Here is a 22,649-nt window from a genome sequence, read left to right on the forward strand (position 1 = left end):
TATAAGTACAACCATAAATACTATATACTGTATACTGTAAATAAATACCCCGTTAGTTTCATTTCATTCGTCGTTGAAATGTACAGCGGGTACACGCAGAAAAAAAAAGATTGAGAAAACACAACGGGAACAACCTACCATATGAAGCAGAGAATGTGCACTTCACATGATATTGCTGGGACGCCGCCCTGGTTGTTTGATGGGCAGCTGTCGGAAGCGGCAAAACCATCGACCAGCCAGTAAACAACAGCTCGCGGCAACCTGAAGTGCCTTCGGAACTGTAATATCACACGCAGAGATGATGCAATTATGCATGCCATTTTTTTAAATCTGCGCGGCATCATTCTGCGGCATTTGGCTTACCTCTTCTTCTGTGTAGTTGTGGACCACTCCTTCGACAAATCCTACAACTTTTGGTCGTCGTTCCGGTATGCGAAACAAGTTCTGAAAAGTGAACTTGCAGGTGACCATGTCACAGTCGCTGTCCGAGCTTGACTCTTCGATAGATGAGTCGGAACTGCTGCTCTCCGACTCGCTGTCCTGAAGCAAAGCGAGCGCAAGAGCGCGACGCGAATCACCATCCATGGCGGCGGCAAATACTGATCGTCTGCTATGGAGCGGCGCGTTGCAGAAGCCAACGCGGCGAGCCACCGGAAATGGATGCGCTAGCTAGCGCATGCGCAAGCGTCGCTCGGAAAGACACGTCACGCAAACTTCCGGTCGGTTCCCCCGATTTCGGCGGAGCAGTTTTGACTGCTCCGCGGAGCGACCGTTGCTCGGCAATTGCTCCCGTTCTGCGTTTGGAAGACGCGATCCGTGTTCCGGATCTGCGTTTGGAAGACAATTGCTCCGAAAGGAGCAGAAAACTTTGCTCTGGAAGTGCTCCTGCTCTGCGATTGGAATTCACCACAAGTAATAGGTTTTGGGTGCCCATCCCGGAGCTTTTTCATGTAGCTGAATGGGTCTTGATGTAAAAAAATTGCGGATCCAGATTTGGGCATGCGTACTGGTGAGTTCCTCCAGGATAACCTCATAGCAAACATTGTCAAAGGCTTTGTGTATATCGACCAGCACTGCTGCACACTATTCGTCACCTGTCCAACCGGCACGGCGGTGCGCGGCAACATGCCTGCCGTGCACTGGCCCGATCAGCGGCGGTAGGAAAAATCCTCTGTGGCACACCCGTCCTCCAACTGTCGAAGACTACCTTCGCTAAGGTCTAACGCATCCTTCGCTCACCACTATGCACTATTACCGGTCTACCCTGATATGACTGACATATACACCAACGCTTCGATTACTCGGTATGGGATGACAACTGTTCTCTTTTAGGCGCTTATGCCTGCCACCTACCCTAAGATACACCTCTTCATGCTAAACTCTTCGCGATTTAGGGAGCCTTGTCAGAAGTGCCTTGCGCCGGAACTCATTCAGTACGTATTCTTACTGATTCCTATGAAAACTACAAGGAAATCACTACTCCGGGTTCGCAAGATGCAACTGCTACGGCCATACAGCAACTCCTTCAACGCCACCAACTCGCGACCAGAACTGTCGTTATTCAGTGGATCCCAGGTTACTCGGACGAATCAGGGGGCAATGCGGCGGCATACTCCGTAGCTGCCTTGGCAGGTGGGATGTCCACATTTACTTCACCACCCCCCTTGCTTCATCTTTACTCGACCTTGGGCGGCAAACACACTTCTTCTCTTGCCCTTATGTACTATACACGGACCAGTCTTCGTAGCCTCAGTCAGCATCGCATGCAAGTGGCCACACCAGATCCACATCAAGACGTCTTCTTGAATAAGCTTCTCACCCATGCGGCTTACACGCCATGTATTATGGCCTGTTGGCGTCAGTATGCAGAAGAAATGATTACGTGCCCCAACTGTACGACTCTGACGCGCGGCGGCATATCTCATCTACTCTCAGTTCACCTCGATCAGTTATTAATTCTAACTCTTCTTCGAATTATGTGACATATCGTGCACCCCAAGGAAGCGTGCTTGGTCCTTTGCTTTTTCTAATATATAATAATGATTTACCTGCCTGTTGTGCCCGGCCAAAGCCGCCCAGAAATTCAGCCGGACGCCAAACTTCTCTGGCGAACACTTCCTTCACAAATTCCGGATACTTCTATGCAATGCACCGATGCACTAGAGGCGAGCCGTGCCAAGGGGAGAGGAGCGACGTGTTTGAACATGAGCTGAGCATCTAGACAGCTCGGCGCCGTGGCCCTGGCGGTGGACCCCTTTTCGCCCCGCGGCATATTTGAAGCAAGAGCGCAACGAGCTCTCCCATTAGCCCTGAGAAAGTGCTGCCGTCGGGTTAGACCATTTGAGCGCCAACGGTTTCTCGGTTTACGGAGCCTCAAGTGCTTCCGTTCGGGACTCCGAGTGTGAGTTCGTCACTAGCGTCCATCGGGAGCAGTTCGCCTCCTGAGAGAGCGGACGCGGCGGAATCTCCCCGGCCGTCGATGCGCGAGTACAGTCGCGTATGGCTATGTTAGCTTTCGGCCCCAGAGCCGATGGCGTTGTGTAAATGCCGTAAATAGTGTATAAAGTCTTTTCGTCATCTCTCTAGCGCTGACTCGGATTCATCGCTACCGCCAAGGAGCTAACAGCCCTCGTTCACGAAACGGGGGACGAGCGCTACGCAGCCAATTCCTTGGCACAACCCTGTTGACGGTGGCATATTGTGTGATAACTCCACCGGCACAACACTATGTAACATCTAGAGTTCGTCTTTTCTCAGGTGACTGCGTAATTTACCGTAACATTATTAACCAATTCCTACAATCTGATCTGAACGCAGTAAGCTCATGGTGGTCATCCTGGTTAATGATGCTAAATGTTTCTAAAACAAAACAGATATCTTTCACTCGTCGTACAGCTTGAATTTCAACCACTTACACTCAATGACAATGCTGTAAAACTAAGAAACACTTACAAATACCTTGGCGTGCACCTTCAGTTTGATCTAACATGGCATCACCATACTGACCTCACCTTAGCAGCTGCTAAACGTTCACTTGCTCTTCATAAACGTACTCTCAAACACGCTCCTATCCACGTTAAAAACCTTTCTTATGTAACTCTAATGCGCCCTAAAATTGAACATGCCGCGGATATTTGGGACCCCAATCAAGCCTATGTTATCGCCAACATCGTATCCTTGCAGAACCGTGCTGTGCGTTGTATTTTTTCAGACTACTCATCTTTCACAAGCGTCAGTGCATTAAAATAACGTGCTGAACTGGAATACTTATGTCGTCGTAAACACGCTCGGCTAACACTTTTCCATAAGCTTTACCACCATCCACTACTGCGCAGTGGTTTGTTTCAGTCACCTGATGTCATATTTCCACGACTTGATCATGCCTTCAAAGTTAAGTGCTCAAAGTGTCATTTATCATCTTATGCTCATTCATTCATTCCTCGCACTATCATTTAATGGCATAACTTGCTATCGCACATTGCCACAGAAGCTGACATAAAGAAATTCCAAGAGCTACTTCGCTGTGACGCAAATGTGTAGAGTATTTGCTGTTGTTTTTTCTTTATCTCTATTGATGTTATACCTACTATTAGGTTAGTGTTTGTTGTTTTAATTGAATCGTGTTTATTACAATTGTATTCCCCCCCCCCCTGTAATACCCTCCTTTGGAGGGCCTGTAGGGGTAACATGAATAATTAAATACTCCGGGATTGCCCTTCTTTTTCTACTGGATGCTCCGAGATCGAACCCTACCGCCTGAACTATCGTTCCCTTCTAAACACTGATGCTAACACATAGAGGATATTTGCCAAGTATGGCGCCCTTAGTGGCCTGGTCAGAGCAATATGATTTAAGTGACGACCTGTGCAAATAATGAAGATTCTGCCTACTCTGCTCTACCATCCATGGCCATGAGCCTTCCTATTCAATAAAGGACGTTCAATCAATCAATCAATCAATCACTCAATGAACTGAAATTATAGCTCGTGAACTGAAGGCCCGCGTCTTGTACACCTGCAGTTGAAGATTGGGCAAGCCACAGCGGCGCATTGTTAGGGCGTCGTCGTTCCGCGTACGCGTAGCTGGGAGGACAAGTAGGGGGAGCTTGAAGGTTCATTGTACATTGTAATCCATTTCATGTCAACTGCGGCCCTCACATTCTCAGTTTCAACTTGCCTTCTCTTCTGCTCCTGCCCTCTAATTCGCGGCCGGAGTCTATCGAGTTATTTTTATCTTTTTCTTTGATGTCTTCTCGGTATCGGCAGTTTGAACAGTAGCATGAAAGACCTCGCAATCAGGAAGTGAAAAAACGAAGCAGAAGGCGCTAATTTTTGCACTTTTGTTGTGCAAGAAGCTTACCAACGATCAAAGCTGAAATATTTCTAACAGGTGTCAAACTAATCAGGATACCAAGAAACTAGTTTCTAGAAGAACTTTATTGCACAGGTCGATGGAGAGCAGTTTTTGTATCACGGCAAGCACGCACAAAGCAATAGCGGTCGAAGAGCAGGTGGTGGCAGGGATCACGAATGCCGATGCGTCGCACTCCGCCATGTTGGCTCTGTGAAGCTAGGGCTGGCTATGCCTTCGCAGACCGGTGGCGCCAGCGAAGCAGCACAAAGCGTTCCGTGAACTTGCTGGCATCTTCACGGTCTTCAGAGGCAGTCTGTGCAGCAATATTTTCCAGAAAGCGTCGGTAACCCAGTGTCTTCTATGACAGTAAGCTTGTTGTGGTCATTTATGTTTGGCAATGAGAGATATTAGGTATACACATCTTTTATTCATTTTGTTTGATAGAGACGAAGACTGCCCGATGATCTGTGAAGTGGCATGCAGCGGTATCAATTTTATCTGTACAGTATTTTGATTTAGCAGTCTTCATACGCAAAGTCTCATACATCGGATTACTCACCGGTGTGGAGCCACAATCTCTCGCACACCCTACACATGTGTCCAGACGGATTGTTCACAGTCTGCTTCAAATTTCCGGGTAGCAGATGCACTTTTGGAAACCCGAATGGAGTGATCCGTTACGACGTGCCTTTAGATCCTTTTCTGTTGGTTCCCGTTGACTGAACTCTTCAATAGGCCTCATCTCAGTGGTTATATATGCTCCGTCTATTATGCTCGGCTGTTTGGAATCACCGTTTGGCAAGCCGTTCCTGTTTATGTTTGGGCGTCTCCGGTGCTCTCTTCGCCTCCTACCGCCCAAAGACTCTTTGCTGCTGCTATGCGCCGCTATTTACGCTCTGCCGGCGGCTGCCTTTCGAAGTAGGCGATACGGAGAGACGTCCGTGTGCTGGGCGGTGGCAGTGCACATTAAAGATCCCCAGGTGGTCGAAATTACTCCATAACCTTCCACTACCGTTTCCATTTTTCTCTTTTCATTGTATCTCCCACCTTCCTCCCTATCATTACAGCACAGTTCAGGTGCCCGGGGAGCAAGTGTGACAGACACTGCGCCTTTACTTTCCTGTGAACCAATTAATTATTATTAATATTATTATTATTATTATTATTATTATTATTATTATTATTATTATTATTATTATTATTATTATTATTATTATTATTATTATTATTATTATTATTATTATTATTATTATTATTATTATTATTATTTATTATTATAATTGTTATTATTATTATTATTATTATTATTATTATAGCGTTACTACACTATGTTCACAGATTTCTGTCTGCGGAATGTGTCCACAAAATCGTGTCAGCAGCAGTTGTGAGTAATTGAGAAGTTGGTTTGGTTTAGTTTGTGGGGTTTAATGTCACAAAGCGACTCAGGCTATGAGAGACGCTCTAGTAAAGGACTCCGGAAATTTCGACCACCTAGGGTTCTTTGACGTGCACTGACATCGCACAGCACATGGGCGCCTTGCTTCTCGCCTCCATCGAAAAGTGGTCGCCGAGGCCGGGATTCGACCCCGCGTCCTTGGGAACAGTATTCGAGCGCCGTAACCACTGCGCCACGCCACCCTGGAGGGGCAGTTATTGAGAAGCGGTAGAGGTTAATGAGTGGTGGCAATCGATAGAGGGTGGCGTAATGTTGTATCCAAAAATAATTAGGCGAAGTTAATTAATTAGTATAACAGGTTCACAGAAAAGGAAGGTGCAGTATCTGTCATACTTGTTCTGTGAACACCTGAACCGAGCCGTATGAGAAGGGAGGAAGATGGGAGTGAAAGTTGAAAGAGAGAAAGGGGTGCCGTAGTGGATTTTACATCAAGAATGTGACATCACGCAACCGGAAGTACAGCCTAAAAAGGGCAAAGGAAGGAATTGGCACGCAATTTGAAAGTATCGAAGACTAAAATTGGTAAACAAGAAGTGAATTAAGCAACTAGAAGCAATGAACAGCAGCATCTGTGGTTCCGCATTACTCCAATGCAGATTCTGCAGTGCTTTTTTGTTATTATTATTATTATTATTATTATTATTATTATTATTATTATTATTATTATTATTATTATTATTATTCCAAGATGGCGCCCAGTAAGGACGCATGTGCGCTGTGCTCTCGCCCGTTTTTTGGCAAGCAGCAGTTTTTACGATGTGCCGACTGTGCGAAACATGTTCACACGAAGTGCGTCACTTGGGCGGATGACGAGCTGCAACTCCTGAAGTCCGGCTCTCGGCCATTCGTGTGTAATTTGTGTGCGTCGTCGTCGTCTGACGGTGTTGGGCTTAGCGACGGTGGTGCGACGGCGGCTACGTTCCTTTCTCCCGTCGACCCGGTCCTGCCCAGCCACCCAACCGGTCTTCCCCCTTCAACTGCGACGGCCGAACATGGCGGTGAGCTTGCCTCGCTACGGGCTCTCCTCCTCGACGCGCTTGAGGGAATCTCTTTTCTGAGCGATGAGGTTGCCCAGCTACGAGAGGAGAACGAGCGCCTTCGTGGAGAGAACTCGCGGGCTTTCGTACAACAAGCTGAGGTCATTGCCTCTCTACGTGCCGATGTTCGCGGCCTACGCCAGGAGCTCGTGCGGTGCACTGCTTCGCAGTGTGAGCGTCCTCTCGTCGAGCGTCCTCTCGTTGTCTCCGTGGGCAATCCTACCCGTGAGGAGCAGCCGTCTGTGGACTACTCCGCCGCTCTTCATCGTGGGATGACTTCCGGCGACATTACCTGTTCATCTTCTGCCTCTGCTCTTCCCCGTGCGGTTAACTCACCCAGTGCGATGAAGAAGCACCGAAGTCGAGCCATTACTGGCGCATCGAGCTCATCTGTCCTGAACGTTGCCATTTACCAACAGAAGCGTCCGAAGACTATTTTCGTCTCTAAACTGAGTCCCGATACTACATCGGTAGACCTTACCAACCATCTAAAATCAGTGAATATTACCCCCAGTTCCTGCCGGCAGCTGAAAACAAGGTACGACTCCTACTCGTCCTTCCATATTGAAATTGACGAAGAATCCTACAGTAAGCTTGTTGAGCCTTCGATGTGGCCGATGGGATGCATATACAAGGACTTTCGTGGGAAGCTTTACGACGATATGCTTCATCCCTCAGAACTGACGCAAAATTGCAGTGGCCCCTAATTTGGACATCTATTATCAAAACGCCCGAGGTCTTCGGACTAAGGGATATGAATTTTTTTCTAGCGTCTTGTCCTCTTGCTATACCGCTGTTGTGGTTACCGAAACCTGGCTGTCAAGTGATATTCCTTCCAATGATTTCTTTCCAAATAATTACTCTGTTTTTCGTAGCGACCGCCCTGAAACAGGTCCCAAATCAAGAGGAGGTGGAGTGCTCATTGCTATTGACAGTTTTGTGAAGTGTGTTCGACGTTCCGATCTGGAAACGGTTGAAGAATGTGCGTGGCTCGAGCTCACTTTAAATCGACATGAAAAACTTTTACTTGCAGCTTTCTACATTCCTGCGAATCTTCCTCCTCCAGCCTATGATTATGTCCTGCTCTCAATCGAACCCGTCATAGCAAACACAAACTTCTTATTTTAGGCGATTTTAATACTCCTGGTATCAACTGAAACTCATTTATTTCTTCTCACAGCAATCATTACATATTAAGTAAGTGTAACGCTCTACTTGATTTTATAGCCTTTAACTCTTTGCAGCAACAAAATTTAATTGAAAACTGCTGTGGTAATATTCTTGACATCTGTCTATCGAATTTTGAAAGTGTTCGAGTCTCGAGTTCAGACATACCGCTAATTCGCTGTGACAGATTTCACCCTCCGCTTCTAGTTACTACTGCTGTCTCTGCCTCACCTTCTACTAAATCAGATCGGGTGAGGAATTCGCCCCGTTTCGCGTATGCCCGTGGTGATTATGTCGGTCTTTTCAATTTCTTCTCTTCCGTCGACTGGTCCCTTTAAAATGGCATTAATGATTCAGATGGACAAGTCAGTCTCTTTACAGAAATAGTTCTTGATGGTATGCGTCGGTTCAAACCTTTGCATACTCCTACGCGTAGGAAGTTCCCTTCCTGGTTTTCAAGGGAACTAATAACGGCGTTAAAACTCAAGGAACGGGCCCATCGTAAAGCGAAACGCCCTGGGTTTCACCATTTGGCAGATGAGTTTCGCCGTGTGCGTTCTCTTTGCAAACGCTTATACAAGCGGGACTACGACTCATATCTTGAGTCTTTAAAGAGGAGTGCCTCAAATCGTCCTAGTCAGTTCTGGCGTTACGTTCGCAAGCGTTCCATTAAATCAGATTTAAGTTTCAGCCTAGTTTACTCTCAGGGTTCGGAAATTCGGGATGTTGCCGACAGTTTTGCCTAACATTTTTCCTCCGTTTACAAACATCCACATTGTGATTCCGTTTGCCTCCCATCAGGTGCACTATCTAATTCCATTCTCTTTGACGAGGAGTTGATAACTGAGAGTCCTTAGCGTCTGAGACCATCTTTGTCTCCTGGACCTGATGGCATTCCAGCCGCCATAATAAAAGCCTTCAGTTATATCTTTGTACCAGTACTGACTGCCATATTTAATAACTGTTTAAAAATGCTGCCTTTCCTCGCGTGTGGAAAATGGCACGCGTGTTTCCTGTCTTCAAGTCTGGAAACAAATCTGATGTTTTCAATTATCGTCCGATTTCTCTTATATGTGCAACCTCTAAGCTTTTCGAATTAGCTTTGCACAACGCACTTTCCTTCCATCTCAAACATATCATAGTACCGAATCAACATGGCTTCATGTCGGGTCGCTCTACTTCTACCAACCTAGTCACGTTTATGACGTATGCCTCTGCAGCTGTCCTTCAGAGGGGTCAGGTTGACACTGTGTACTGTAATATGAACAAAGCTTTCGACGTTGTTACTCACTCACTACTTCTTGAAAAACTTCTACTCTCTGGCGTTGAAATCTCACTCGTAGCCCTCCTACGCAACTATCTCCTCTATCGCTTCTGCTTTGTCAGTGTCAATGGACAGACTTCTTTCGTTTACCCTGCAACGAGTGGAGTTCCTCAAACTTCAGTACTAGGCTCGCTTCTCTTCTCCGTTTTCATTAATGATGTTTCCTCGGCGATAAAGAACTCCTCGTTTCTTCTTTATGCTGATGATATAAAAATATTCAAGGTAATACATTCTTTTCAAGATTGCTTGTTGCTGCAATCGGACATATCTGCTTTTTCTGATTGGTGTGCGAAGAATCGACTTACCCTCAATTCTTCCAAAAATAGGGTTGTGTCCTTTACTCCTAAGACACATAGCTTTCTCTACCATTATTCTGTGAATTCTGTGCTGTTGGACAGGGTTGATGAAATTAATGACCTTGGTGTACTTTTTGACCGCACCCTCAGCTTCCCCTCTCACACTAAACGCATTGCTCAGCGGGCTATGCGCACACTCGGTTTCATTTGCAGACTTTCAAAAGAGTTCCATACTCCACTTCCGTTCCTAAAACTGTACCTGTCCATATGCTTGCCGCTCTTAGAGTATGCGTCGGTTGTTTGGAATGGCACTTGCAAATCGAACTTGGAAAAGGTTGACAGAGTACAAAAAAAATTTTTTTTTACGGATATTTCATTATCTCTTTCCTTGCGCAACTTCCCGCTCTCGCTCCACCAGGAGCGCCCAACTGAATCTTCTTTCTCTTCACTGCCGTCGTATCAGACTTGATATCATATTTCTGTACAAACTCCTTCATAGCCACATTATGTGCCCTCAGCTCTTAGAGTGCATCCTACTGCGCGTTCCGCGAAAGAGCATGAGGGAATTCAGACCATTTCAGGTTTCTCCTCTTTATTCCCACTCCCCTCTGGACAGGATGCAGTGGTTATTTACCTCTTTTTGTCCTCACCTTGACATCTTCCAAAACTCGCTCTGTCCATTTACATTGGATGTTCGTAGCGTTGTATTCTAAATAGTGCTTTATCACATATAACTCCCACTTTCTAGCCTTAATATTGTATTTACTTCACTTTTTGCTTGTTCTCCTGTCTGTATGTTGAACTACTTTTTATCCGTTTCTTACTTATATTTCAACTTTAAACGTAACGAATCTTACTGTCCCTTGTTTAATTCTACTTCTTATTGTATTATTCTGTATTTCTAGCATCTGTTTTAAGTACCATGCACTTGTTGCGCCTGGAATGGTTGTTTATTTTATGTATATTTCTATATTACTATAATCAATGTCAGTTATTTGTTGTTCTTTTTTTCCTCTTCTATATACCGTTCTTTTTTTTCTTTCCTGATGTGCTCAAAAATTCTCTGACTGTGTATATAAGTGATGCTACTCATTTATTGATAACTTTCCGTGATACTTTTTGTCTCAGTTTCATTTATGTATTATTTATTTCTTCTTTTGTGTTCTCTCTGTATGTGTAAACATGTTTGTGCATTTTCATTTTTGTTTCTTTTTTTTATTTGTGCTGCAGCACGAAGACCACATGGTTGTTCCTGCGCACATTAAATAAAGTTTGATTGATTGATTGATTATTATTATTATTATTATTATTATTATTATTATTATTATTATTATTATTATTATTATTATTATTATTATTATTGTTGTTGTTGTTGTTGTTGTTGTTGCGTTCTGCATCTTGGCTTCTCCGCTTGTCAAGACGTTCTTTTTGTTCGGGCGTCTATGCTGCGTCGCCAGTGGAGTCGGCCATAGGTCGGCGGACTCACTCATGAGTCGACTCACTCGGGCTCACTCAGACTCACACTCAGATCATGATCTGAGTCGTGAGTGAGTCCGGACTCACATTCAGATCATGATCTGAGTCGTGAGTGAGTCTGGACTCATACTCAGATCATGATCTGAGTCGTGAGTGAGTCCGGACTCATCTTCAGATCATGATCTGAGTCGTGAGTGAGCCCGGACTCACACTCAGATTATGATCTGATTAGTGAGGGAGTCCGGACTCACACTCAGATCGTGATCTGAGCCGTGGGTCCGGACTCACACTCAAATTATGATCTGAGTTTGAGTGAGTCCGGACTCACATTCAGATCATGGTCTGAGTCGTGAGTCCGGACTCACTTTTAGATCATGATCTGTGTCGTGAGTGAGTTCTGACTCGCATTCAGATTATGATCTGTCTTGCCGAGTCTGACGAAATCAAATGAATTATTGCTAAGAGGTTGAAGAATCATGATCTGAAGTGATTGAGTGAGTAATGGGCACATGCCGCTAATTAGATCCTAGCGGACTCGAATTGCCTGTGTAATTCTAATAATGAATAAGCTTCTTGGTGAGATGATGATGTAGAGCGATTTTTTTGTTTTTTGTTACGCAATTCTTTTGACTGTGGCGACTAATGCAGAATAATCGAACATTTGTTCTCGTTAGTGTGTTGTATTGCGGTGGTTCGTTCTTTGCTGTTTATTTACTCCGGCATATCTCGCAAATGATTTCACGGTTTAGGTGCACAGCGATGCAAACGAGCCAGGCTAGCCGTGCATAGCTAATAATATCAGGCTAAGTTCGAAGAGACCATTGTGAAACCACATTTTTAATGTTCTTTCTTATTGCGAAAGAATTCACAGGCTCACCACCAGAGACCAAGAATCTTGTCCGATGTTTCTTTTTGTATGCCATTGCTCTAATTGGGTAGGCTGTTTGAGGAGGTTACAAATACGTGGCTACGTACGTGGGTAATTTAAACGCATTCCGGTATAGCTGAAATTTTGCCTCGGTCGATTTGGTCCAAAACCTGTCCAACATAATTTGCCTACAGAGACCACGACGGTGACCTACATGGCCGCCTTATATTGTGCCCACCCACCGCCGAAATTTGACCTCGACTGATTTGGGCAAAATCTGTCCAATTTAATGGTTGGTTGGTTTGTGGGGTTCTATGGCGAACAAGACTATGGCGAACCGGGCCCACCCTTAAATTTGGTCCCCTCAACCCAGTAGATTGACCTGAGCCGATTTCGGACCAAAATGAACGAACAACATAATTCGATTACGGCGAACACGATGGTGACCTCCAAATTTTGGTTTGGGTCACACACGGTTTACCAACCCTCGAAATTGATTTTGGCCAATTTACATCAAAAGCGATCAGTTCCTAATTGCATTGGCCATCCTCGGCACTATGGTTACCTATAAGTTGGGCATGACCATTTCCAGAATTTGGCCCAGGCCGCCTTTGAAGTATCACCTTTATAATTGGTATCCAACCTTTATTGACAGTGTCCGACAAGACGGCAACCACCAAAGCGGCCATAGCCATATCAAAAGTTTGCCCGTGCTATATCTAAAAAGACCAAGCTTTCGTACTATAATCAGCTCAAAACAGATCAGTTCAGTTCAGTCGTTCAGTCGTGTCTGACTCTTCGTGACCCTATGGACCATCTCACGCCACGCTTTCCGATCTCTCACTATCTTCCTAACATCACATAACTTCATCTGCAGTGCCTCGAGGATGCCATCCAACCATCGCGTTCGCTGCCTACCCCTTCTCCGGCGACCCTCAACCTTTCCCAACATCAAATCTTTCTGCAGCGACTCCTCTCTTCTCATCAGATGACCAAAGTAGCTGAGCTTTAACTTTAGAATTTGACCTTCAAATGAGCAGTCAGGGTTTATGGTCGACAACATTGACTGGTTTGATCTTCTGGCAGTCCAAGGAACTCTCAAGAGTCTTCACCAGCACCACAATTCAAACGCGTCAATTCTTCGGCGGTCAGCCTTTTTCACAGTCCAACTCTCGCATCCATACATCACAACTGGAAAGATCATAGCACGAGTTATACGGATCTTGGTTGGCAGACTAATGTCTCTGCTCTTTACTAGGCGGTCAAGGCTAACCATTGCTCTCTTTCCCAGAAGCAGGCGTCTCCTAATTTCATGGCTGGAGTCTCCTTCCGAGGTCTATGCACCGACCACTACTGCTGAAGAAGCTGACGTTGAGAGATTTTACACGGACCTACAATGCCTTTTAGACCGCACCCCATCATCAGACGTCGTTTTTCTCATAGGAGACTGGAATGCTAAGGTCGGGAGTGAAGAAATATCCGGAATTATAGGAAAGTTCGGTCTTGGCGAGCCAAATGAAGCTTGGCAGAGGCTAGTGTCAAGAAAACAACCTGACCATAGCGAATACTCATTGTCAACAGCACAAGAGGCGCCTGTACACATGGACTTCACCGGACGGTCTGTACAGGAATCAGATCGATTATATTCTTTGCCGGCAGAGATGGAGAAGCGCTATACAAGCAGTAAAAACAAGGCCTGGAGCCGATTGTGGCACCGATCATCAGCTTCGTGTTGCCAAAATTAAGCTTCGATTGAGGAAAACGCAGAAAACTAGAAGGCCTTTCAGGTATGATCTGGATCAAATTCCCTTAGAATACGCTGTGGAAGTGAGCAATCGATTTCAAGAATTAGATCTGGAAGACAGAGAGCCCGAAGAGATGTGGACTGATGTTCGTGATATAATACAAGAAGTTGCTACTAAGGTAGTTCCAAAGCAAAAGAAATTCAAGAAAGCAAACTGGTTATCTGAAGAGGCTTTGCAAATAGCTGAGGAAAGGAGGATGGCAAACGTTATGGGGGAAAGAAAAAGATACAAGGTTCTCAATGCGGATTTCCAGAAAATAGCAAGGAGAGATAAGAATGCCTTCCTGCACATACAGTGCCAAGCAGTTGAGGACAACAGCCAATTAAGGAACACAAGAGCTCTGTATAAGACAATCAAAGATATGAAAGGAAGCTTCTCTGCTAAGCTGGGCGTGATAAAGGACAAACGAGGCAAGGACCTCACTGAAGCCTCAGAGATAAAGAAGAGGTGGCAGGAATACACAGAAGAACTGTACAAGAAGGACCCGAATGTGCAAACCCAACATAAGATGGTTGTGATTACTGATCTCGAGCCGGGCATCCTGAAGAGTGAAGTTGAATGGGCCTTAGCCAGCCTTGCTAAGAACAAAGCTAGCGGAATTGATGGCATTCCAGCTGAGTTGCTTCAAAACCTCAACCATGACGCAGGTAACATTCTGCATACATTAGGTCAGAAGATTTGGACAACCCTGCAGTGGCCACAGGATTGGAGGAGGTCAGTTTACATCCCCATTCCAAAGAAAGGCAGTGCCAAAGATTGTTCCAAGTACCGCACGATCGCGCTTATTTCGCATGCTAGCAAGGTGATGTTGAAAATCCTCCAAGGAAGGCTGCAGCAGTATGTGGATCGGGAGCTTTCGAACGTGCAAGCTGGGTTTCGCAAGAGCAGAGGAACTAGAGACCAAATTGCCAACCTTCGCTGGACCATGGAAAAAGCAAGAGAGTTCCAGAAACCCATCTACTTCTGCTTTATTGATTATGCGAAAGTGTTTGACTGCGTAGATCACAGCAGATTGTGGCAAGCTCTCCAAGAGATGGGAGTTCCAATTCACCTCATCTGTCTCCTCAGGAACCTGTATAAAGGGCAAGAGGCCACAGTCAGAACTGGGCATGGTAATCCCAGATAATCCCTACCATATTTTTTCATTTTCCTGTAACCTTTCAATTCATTCATTACTGAAGAAAACAGTCTAATCTGTAATGTTACACATATTTTTCTTTATTTTTTCTCGTTTTCCTCAGCACTGCCTTCCGTCTACCTATACAATTTTTTGAACCGTCACTCGTTGCTTGTCGAGAGTGGAAATGAGTGAGTCCCGATGAGTACAAATGAGTGAGCTCAAATGGGTCGTGAGTTGAAATGAGTGAGTCCAGATGCCTGAGTTCAGATGGGTCGTGAGTCGAAGTAAGCGAGCGCAGATGAATCGTGAGTCAAAAATGAGGGAGTCGAGATGAGTGTGTTCAGATGAGTCGTGAGTTGAAATGAGTGAGTACATGATGAGTCTGAGTTCATGAATCGTGAGTTGAAGTGAGTGAGTGCAGATAAGTCACGAGTCAAAAATGAGTTAGTCGAGATGAGTGAGTGAGCCCAGATTAGTTATGAGTCTGAGTGAGCCCGAGTGAATCGTCATAATGCGTGAGTTTGAGTTTAAGAGTCTGAGTGGGCCTGAGTGACTCGCCAGCTTGCGTGAGTTTGAATTCACGGGTGTGAATGAGTCCGGGCCTTGTGAGTCTGAGTGAGAATGAGCCCGCAGATGGACCAAATTTTTCTGAGTGAGCCTGAGTGAGCACACGTTATTTTTCGGACCTGTGGAGTCGGCACACGGCCGCGGTGGCGGCGAGCTCTGATGTCATGCGCAGCGCACCTGTTGCTCCTCTCAGGTTTCCGCGCATGCGCACTAGTGACCTGGTTTACACACGACGAAATGCGCTGCTGGCTAGCGTAGTGTGACCCTCGCTACAAAACGCAAGCAGATGCGACTAATGAGCCAGCAGCGATGATGGCGTTGTAACCGGCTAGCTCGGTGAAGAGTGAACTGCCGCCAGCCGGCGGCCGAGTGCCTAGACGCTGAAGAAGGAGTTTTTAAAACCCTTTAAGATATCGAGGAGTATTCATTCTGGCAATAAACTCCTGTTTGTAGAAGGAGCATAATCACCCAAGACTCAATTTTACTTCTTAATTTTGTCACAGTAGTAAAAAAGTTGATGTCCTCAACTTCATACAAGGAATTTCATAATATCGAAGCAGTACAAAAGGCGACGTCAGCCATTTGTTCTCCTATTTGGGCTTGTTTATGTTTAGAGTATAGTAACCAACATTTGGTGCTGCCTCGGACGTCGTTTTATTGCATTTTTAAGGGCTACTTGGAATCAGGAGGCGCCGCAACATATAAGCTAGGCAATGCAGGCCCACTGAGTATGATCAGTTATTTTCGTGCCTTTAATTCTTTACCTCCATGATTGCGACAGCGACAAAGAACGCTAACAAAACCTACACTGCGGTCAAAAGAAAGACACGACACAATTATTACCGCAATAACATTAGTGATCTCTTTCGAAGAGAAATGTGGCGTTGCCCTTACAAAAATGTCTATGATCACTTTATGTGATGTCTTTAGACAATATGATCATAGAAGCTATCGACCATCAAAAGAAAGTCTTTAGAACACGTATGATCTATGTATGACCTCCTTTCCGACAATTGGCCACCGTGATTGAATAGAATGTATTTACATAGAACGTATTTATACCTCCTATGATTAGCCTATTGATAGCGTATATGGACACTAACGACTGTGTTCCGATAATTGGCCACCGTTATTTTAAAGAATCATGTTCATACAAACTAATAATATCTTCCGTTATGCTATTTCACGTGTCCAATAATAATGTGTATTTTACTCACTGTTCACATGCGTGTAATATTTCGTGAAAAGTGAATGGTGAAAGAAACAGATGGAAATTCATGCCTTCATTTATTGCACAAACCCTTGACGCAGAAACACTTGGTTTCCGATGGCAACGACATTGTGTGTTTGATGTAGCAGCCATATCAAATTTATCATGGTGTCACCTAGAAAAGAAATATACATGCTCAAAATTTCTCTGCCAATTTCACAGGCTTTGTGCTAGCATCACACACATCTCTCTTCACTCAGATTCCTCTTTTTCCTCAAAATATGCTAACAGGTTTCCAACTACTTTCTGTACAAACTAGTACCTCCAAAACACCCTCAGGAGATAGAGACTATTGCCGTGTTTAGTTGTATTCCTTTTGATCCTCTATATCATTCGACATTAGTTTATCACAATAGGGGCCCAGGAAACAAAGGAGTGAAATTTACATGCCAGTATGCTTGGTCATCAGATAAACTCTCTCCTCTGCCATTTGCTACATCAAGCAAATACACATGTTGAGCGGCAACGTATCAGTATGTATACGTACATTTTGGTGCATGCTACCAGCAAGTTTCATTTCATTTCATTTATTTCATTTATTGATCCCTTAAAGGCCCGAAGGCATTACATAAGGGGGGGTTTATTGGTTTACAACGGCGATGATGGGAACGTGCAAAACAATAAAAAGAACAAACAGAAACAAATATAAAGGGGGTTGTAGTCATATCAGGGTTTCCCAGCAAATGATACATCATTTATTAAAGATATGTCAAGCAATACTCGCTACAAAGAGCGCAGAAGTGATCAAGATCTATGCGAGGTGAATTTTTATTTTCTCGCGGAATGTTTTGTGATCAGTGCATGCAGCGATGTCGTTAGGCAGTGAATTCCATAGTGCTATTGCGTTGGGGAAAAATGAGTTGTTGTAAGCAGACGTGTGGCCACTGATGCGTGCTATCGGGTTACCGTGACTTAGCCGGGAGGACGTTCGTAGTGGGGCGGTTAATAGAGCGTGCCGTGATCTTGTGTTATGATAAAATGTATGAAGTAAGCATAGGCGGGAAACGACTCGGCGTGATTCTAGTGTTGAGAGACGGAGGGACTGCTTGAGGGCGGTGACACTGGCTTCTCTTGAGTAGCATGAAGTGATGAACCGAGCTGCACGATTTTGGATTGATTCCAGTTCGATGGTGAGATACGATTGCCATGGGTGCCAGATGGATGATGCATACTCTAATTTTGGCCGCACAAATGTTTCATACGCGAGTTGTTTTATGTTAGGTGATGCAGATTTCAGATTTCTTCTCAGGTAGCCAAGTGTGCGTGAAGTGTCGGAGCAAATGGTTCTAATGTGGGTGACCCAAGAAAGTGTTGATGTGAGATGTACACCTAGATATTTATAAGATTTTGCAACGGTTATAGGGACGGATGAAATGCTGTAAGTGTGATTCGTCAAGGTGTGTTTGTGAGTGAAGGACAACGATTTGCACTTAGTAAGATTTAACGGCATCTGCCACTTTTCACACCATGATGCAATAACGTCAAGGTCCTGTTGCAAAGTGAGGTTATCGGTTGGGCTACTTATTGCATTATAGATGACACAATCGTCCGCGAAGAGTCGCAATTTGCATTGAATATTAGAGGGCAGGTCGTTGATATATATTAAGAAGAGTAATGGTGATAACCCGGCCCCTTGAGGGACACCAGATGTTACATCTGTTAAGGGTGACTGGATGTTATTGGCGGATGTGAACTGTGAGCGTCCTTTTAAAAAATGTTCGAGCCAGCATATCAGATTAGTAGGAATTCCCAGGAACGAAAGTTTCGCAAGCAGATGGTTGTGAGGTACGCGATCAAATGCCTTCGAGAAGTCTAAGAAGATTGCATCTATTTGGAGGTTATCGTCTATGGCCTTAAGGATGTCTTGGGTGAACTCTGCCAGCTGGGTTTCGCATGAAAATGATTTCCTGAAGCCATGCTGATGAGGATAAAAGAAATTAATTGAATCAAGGTGGGACATTAAGCTTGATGATATAATGTGCTCTAGAATTTAGAAGATATGCTAGTAAGGGATATTGGACGATAGTTAGATGGGCATGCGCGATCACCTGTTTTGAAAATGGGAACAATTTGGGCTATCTTCCAATCGTCAGGAATGATTCCGGTGTCTAAAGATTGGGTAAATATTAGGTGTAGTATCTGGCTTGATAATGATAGAGTGTTTTTAAGTAGTTTACTGTTTATTTGGTCACATCCTGCAGATGATGAGAGCTTGAGTGAACTGATTAATTTGGAGATTCCTTCGGGGCTAATTTGAATTTCCGGCATTTCTTTTTGACTATTGGTTTGCAAGACTGTGGGTGTAGAATTGCTGACAGGCGAAAACACAGATGAGAAGTAGTCATTTAAAAGTTTTGCGCATCGATTAGTATCTGCTGGTTCGCCATCAGGTCCTACAAGATCGAACCGATTAGATTTATGTTTAGGGGAGAGGATACGCCAGAATTTGGTGGGATTTGTTCTGAGAATGGTTAGCAAGTCAACAGAGAAAAATTTATCTTTCGCAGCACTCAATTCATTTAAATATTTATTCGCGCAGGCGTGGTATCTGTCCCATGCTTCTTGTTTTTGGCTTAGTTTAGCGGAACGATAAAGCCGTTTTTTCCTACTAAGAAGGTGCTTCAAGTTTTTGTTAAACCAAATATTGTTGGAATCCGATTTGACGACAATGGTTGGGATGTACTTATTTTTTAGTCGCAGCATTGTTGACTTGTAACTTTCCCAGTTTTCGTGAACTGTGTTGATTAGATAAGAACCTAGGAAGTCGGTGAAAAAGAATGAAAGTTCCTTATTTATGGAGTCGAAGTTACCTCGCTTATAGTCAGTGATTAATTTTTTCGTAGGTGATCGCCTATTTGAATGTAATGACGTGCAAATGTGCAGAAACATGTGATCGCTGAGGCCCGGAAGCAGAGTTACACTGTGAATGTTGTCTGGGCAAGATGTCAGTAACAGGTCAAGAGTGTGAGCACCTCTTGTGGGGTGTGTGATGGCTTGATGCAGGTTGAAGTCCAGTGTTAAGTCAAGAAATTGTTTCATTCTTTGGAAGGTGAATGGCTAGATACAGAGAGGGAAGCCCAGTTTATATGTGGATAGTTAAAATCACCGAACAGATATATGTTCGAATTCAAATATGTGTTTTTAATCGCCGTTAATGCGTCATGAAGGGAGTCACAGAAGGATGAATCGCTGTCTGGTGGCCTGTAGCAAATGCCGAATATTTCTTTCAATCCGAAGTTGTGCACGCATACCCAGGTTAGTTCTAGTTTGGTGTCGTGACAGATGAGTGATGATTATAGGGTGTTTCGGATGGCGATAAGCACTCCTCCGCCCCTCCGTCCACGCCTATCACGACGATAAAGAACGTAGTTCCCGTTTGAAGGGAGGATTTCAGTATCTTTCACGCCTTCGTGTAGCCACGTTTCTGTTAGTAGGACAATGTCAGCACCAGTGTCGTCGATAAGGCTGTGCAGTTTATCTCGTTTTGGTAAAATGCTCCGTATGTTAGTGAAGACGATATTGAGATGCTTGGAACGTGAAGGGTCGGGGCGATTTAGTGGCGTAGTATGTTTTGCGGGGTGTCAATCGGTGCTTTGTGATGGTTTGTCGGAGAGCTGCTCGGCTTGAGCACGACCAGCTGGCTGTTTTGCAGACTCAATTACGCTATCAGACACAGGGTCGTACACATAGCATTTATGCTCTACATGAAGCTTGTCAACGTTTAGCTTGAATGCGCATTTTTTTGGCCGAATAAATTTTATCAATTTAGAGCGAGCGAGACGTGTGGCAAAAGCAAAATCTTCTCTGATGGCGTAACTTGTTTCTTTCAGTTTGGGACCGCAGGCTAAGATCGTGTCTTTGGTTTTAAAGTGTGGGGCCCCACAGCCCCTTTTAGCGTTTCGAACCGCGCGCGCTTTTTTCTGTTTGTGTTGGTGTCCGCCCGGGCAGCGCGAGTACGCATGAGCGAGCTGCCCGGAGCGGGGGCGGCATGTTATCGGCGCGAGACAGAGGGTAGATAAGCGCGTTGGAAGCAAGGCTCGGGGCTTTTTCGCCGGGAGGCCGGACACAGAAGGGCGGCGTGGCAGCGTCCCAAGCCGGCGGGATGTACACGGACGACGGAGCGGAGTCCTGCGAGGCGAAGACGGAAGCGGCGCCTTCAAGGAAGCCTTAGGAGTGTTAGCGTGAGTGCTGCCACGCGAGTAGCAATGTTCTTGTACCGTGATCAACGCTTTGGCCCTATTACTCGCCCATCGCGCCGCAGTGTGCTTTGTGTTGTCGCGGTGAAGCCCTGACCCTTGTTCCGTTTTATCATCGTAGTCCATTGTCGCGAACTTCGACGGCATGTTTCCAGCGCAGTTTTGACCAATGCTGTTTCTTTTCTATTTTATACTTTTCTGTTGATCCGGAATAAACCGGTGTTTTTAAGAAAGACTTGGTTTTCACTCGTCGGGCGAGACCATCGCTCGCGAACCCGTATTCTAGAAGGCGGAGCCTTCATTTGGCGCCCAACGTGATTTCTACTCGAGCTTTGGCTTGCCCCGCGAGTGTACCAATTTGAGGTTCATGCAGTTTCGTGCGTAGCGATGTCGGACTTACCGTGTGCAAGCGCCCAGTTAACGGAGACAGTTCGGCCTCCCACACGGGCGGGTTCCGAGCATGAGCACTCAGAAGACAGGAAAAGCAAACCGTCGGACATTTGTAGCGGAATTCTTGGCCTCCTGAACGAGCTACTGGAATCAAAGGCACATTTCAGAGAAATGGTAGGAAGCGAGGCAGTTTCGTTAACGCCCACTCCCTTGTATCGCGATAATCAGCTGCGGCTGAATTTGGCCGTGCCAAGGTTTGAAGGATACGCCGATAAGAAATCTGTGTGCGATTTTCTCTATGAAATCGACGATTATCAGATGGCAATGGCAATTTTGGACAGCGCTCTGGTCACGCGTGTGCTTCCCGTAGCTTTGGTAGGTTCCGCAGCAACCTGGAGGCGTAGACAGCGGCCGTTCGCAACAAAGCAGGATTTTATAGACCGTTTTCGAGAAGAGTTTTTGCCGCCTGACTATGACATCCGTATGAAAGACGAGCTTTGCACCAGGACGCAAGGCGAAAGCGAGGGTTTGCTAGAGTTTTTGCGCAGTTTTCAAGAGCTGCATGAGCGGGCAGATCCTGCAGTTCCGGAACCAGAGAAGGTGGCTCATGCTATACATCGGTGCCATCCAAGGTACCAGCCATATCTCCGGCGTCGCCAGTTCGCGGACTTCGATGACATGGCTAGAGAAGCATCCCGCATCGAGGCATCTTTCCTGGCGGAGCTCCAGTACAAACCACCTCCCCCTGCAGAGACTTGCCTTGAGCCGTCCTGTGCGTGGCCTGGATCATCGGCAGCACGCAGCCTGGAGACGCCAGGCTGCCGTACGGAGGCTGGCGACTTGCACGGAGTCACAAGCCCTGAAGCGTCTACTCAGGTGACAAGCCGATTTCATGGGGCGACAGGTCAGACGGGGCCCCGTGTCTTCTTGCCATACGCAGGCGCGGGTACCCCTTGTGTGGCAGCAGTTGGGACACCCCACGTCAGAGCGCGCAAATCCCGGAGATCTCCTACAGCGGCTGCCGGCTACCATTCACCATCGGGTGCAACGTGGGTGTCACCATCGGGTGCAACGTGGGTGTCACCATCGGGTGCAACGTGGACGTCACCTACGGGTGCAGCGTGGGTGTCACCACCGGGTGCAACGTGGACGTCACCTACGGGTGCAGCGTGGGTGTCACCACCGGGTGCAACGTGGACGTCACCTAGGGGTGCAGCGTGGGTGTCACCACCGGGTGCAACGCGGACGTCTCCTACCAGTGCAACGTGGGTGTCACCACCGGGTGCAACGTGGGTGTCACCACCGGGTGCAGCGTGGGTGTCAC

General features: G+C 45.8%; 1 protein-coding gene and 1 long non-coding RNA gene across 4 annotated transcripts in view; one reads left to right on the forward strand and one right to left on the reverse strand.

The window, feature by feature from the left end:
* Window positions 1-16,754: 16,754 nt before the first annotated feature.
* The window catches only part of LOC146193835 (uncharacterized), a 256,235-nt gene continuing 250,340 nt past the window's right edge, over window positions 16,755-22,649 (reverse strand). For all 3 annotated transcript variants that reach the window (XR_014706491.1, XR_014706490.1, XR_014706488.1), the window contains one exon: window positions 16,755-16,854. This is a non-coding gene — a long non-coding RNA (uncharacterized LOC146193835). The remainder of the gene's footprint in view (window positions 16,855-22,649) is intronic.
* On the forward strand, window positions 20,615-22,573 carry LOC146193836 (uncharacterized). The gene is made up of 2 exons (XM_084602847.1): window positions 20,615-22,201; window positions 22,266-22,573. The coding sequence occupies exons 1-2, from the start codon at window positions 21,888-21,890 to the stop codon at window positions 22,531-22,533; spliced, it is 582 nt and encodes a 193-aa protein (XP_084458973.1). The 5' UTR covers window positions 20,615-21,887; the 3' UTR covers window positions 22,534-22,573.

Source organism: Amblyomma maculatum, chromosome 4 (genome assembly GCF_055883805.1).
Source record: "Amblyomma maculatum isolate TAMU_Amacu chromosome 4, ASM5588380v1, whole genome shotgun sequence".
Taxonomy (NCBI): domain Eukaryota; kingdom Metazoa; phylum Arthropoda; class Arachnida; order Ixodida; family Ixodidae; genus Amblyomma; species Amblyomma maculatum.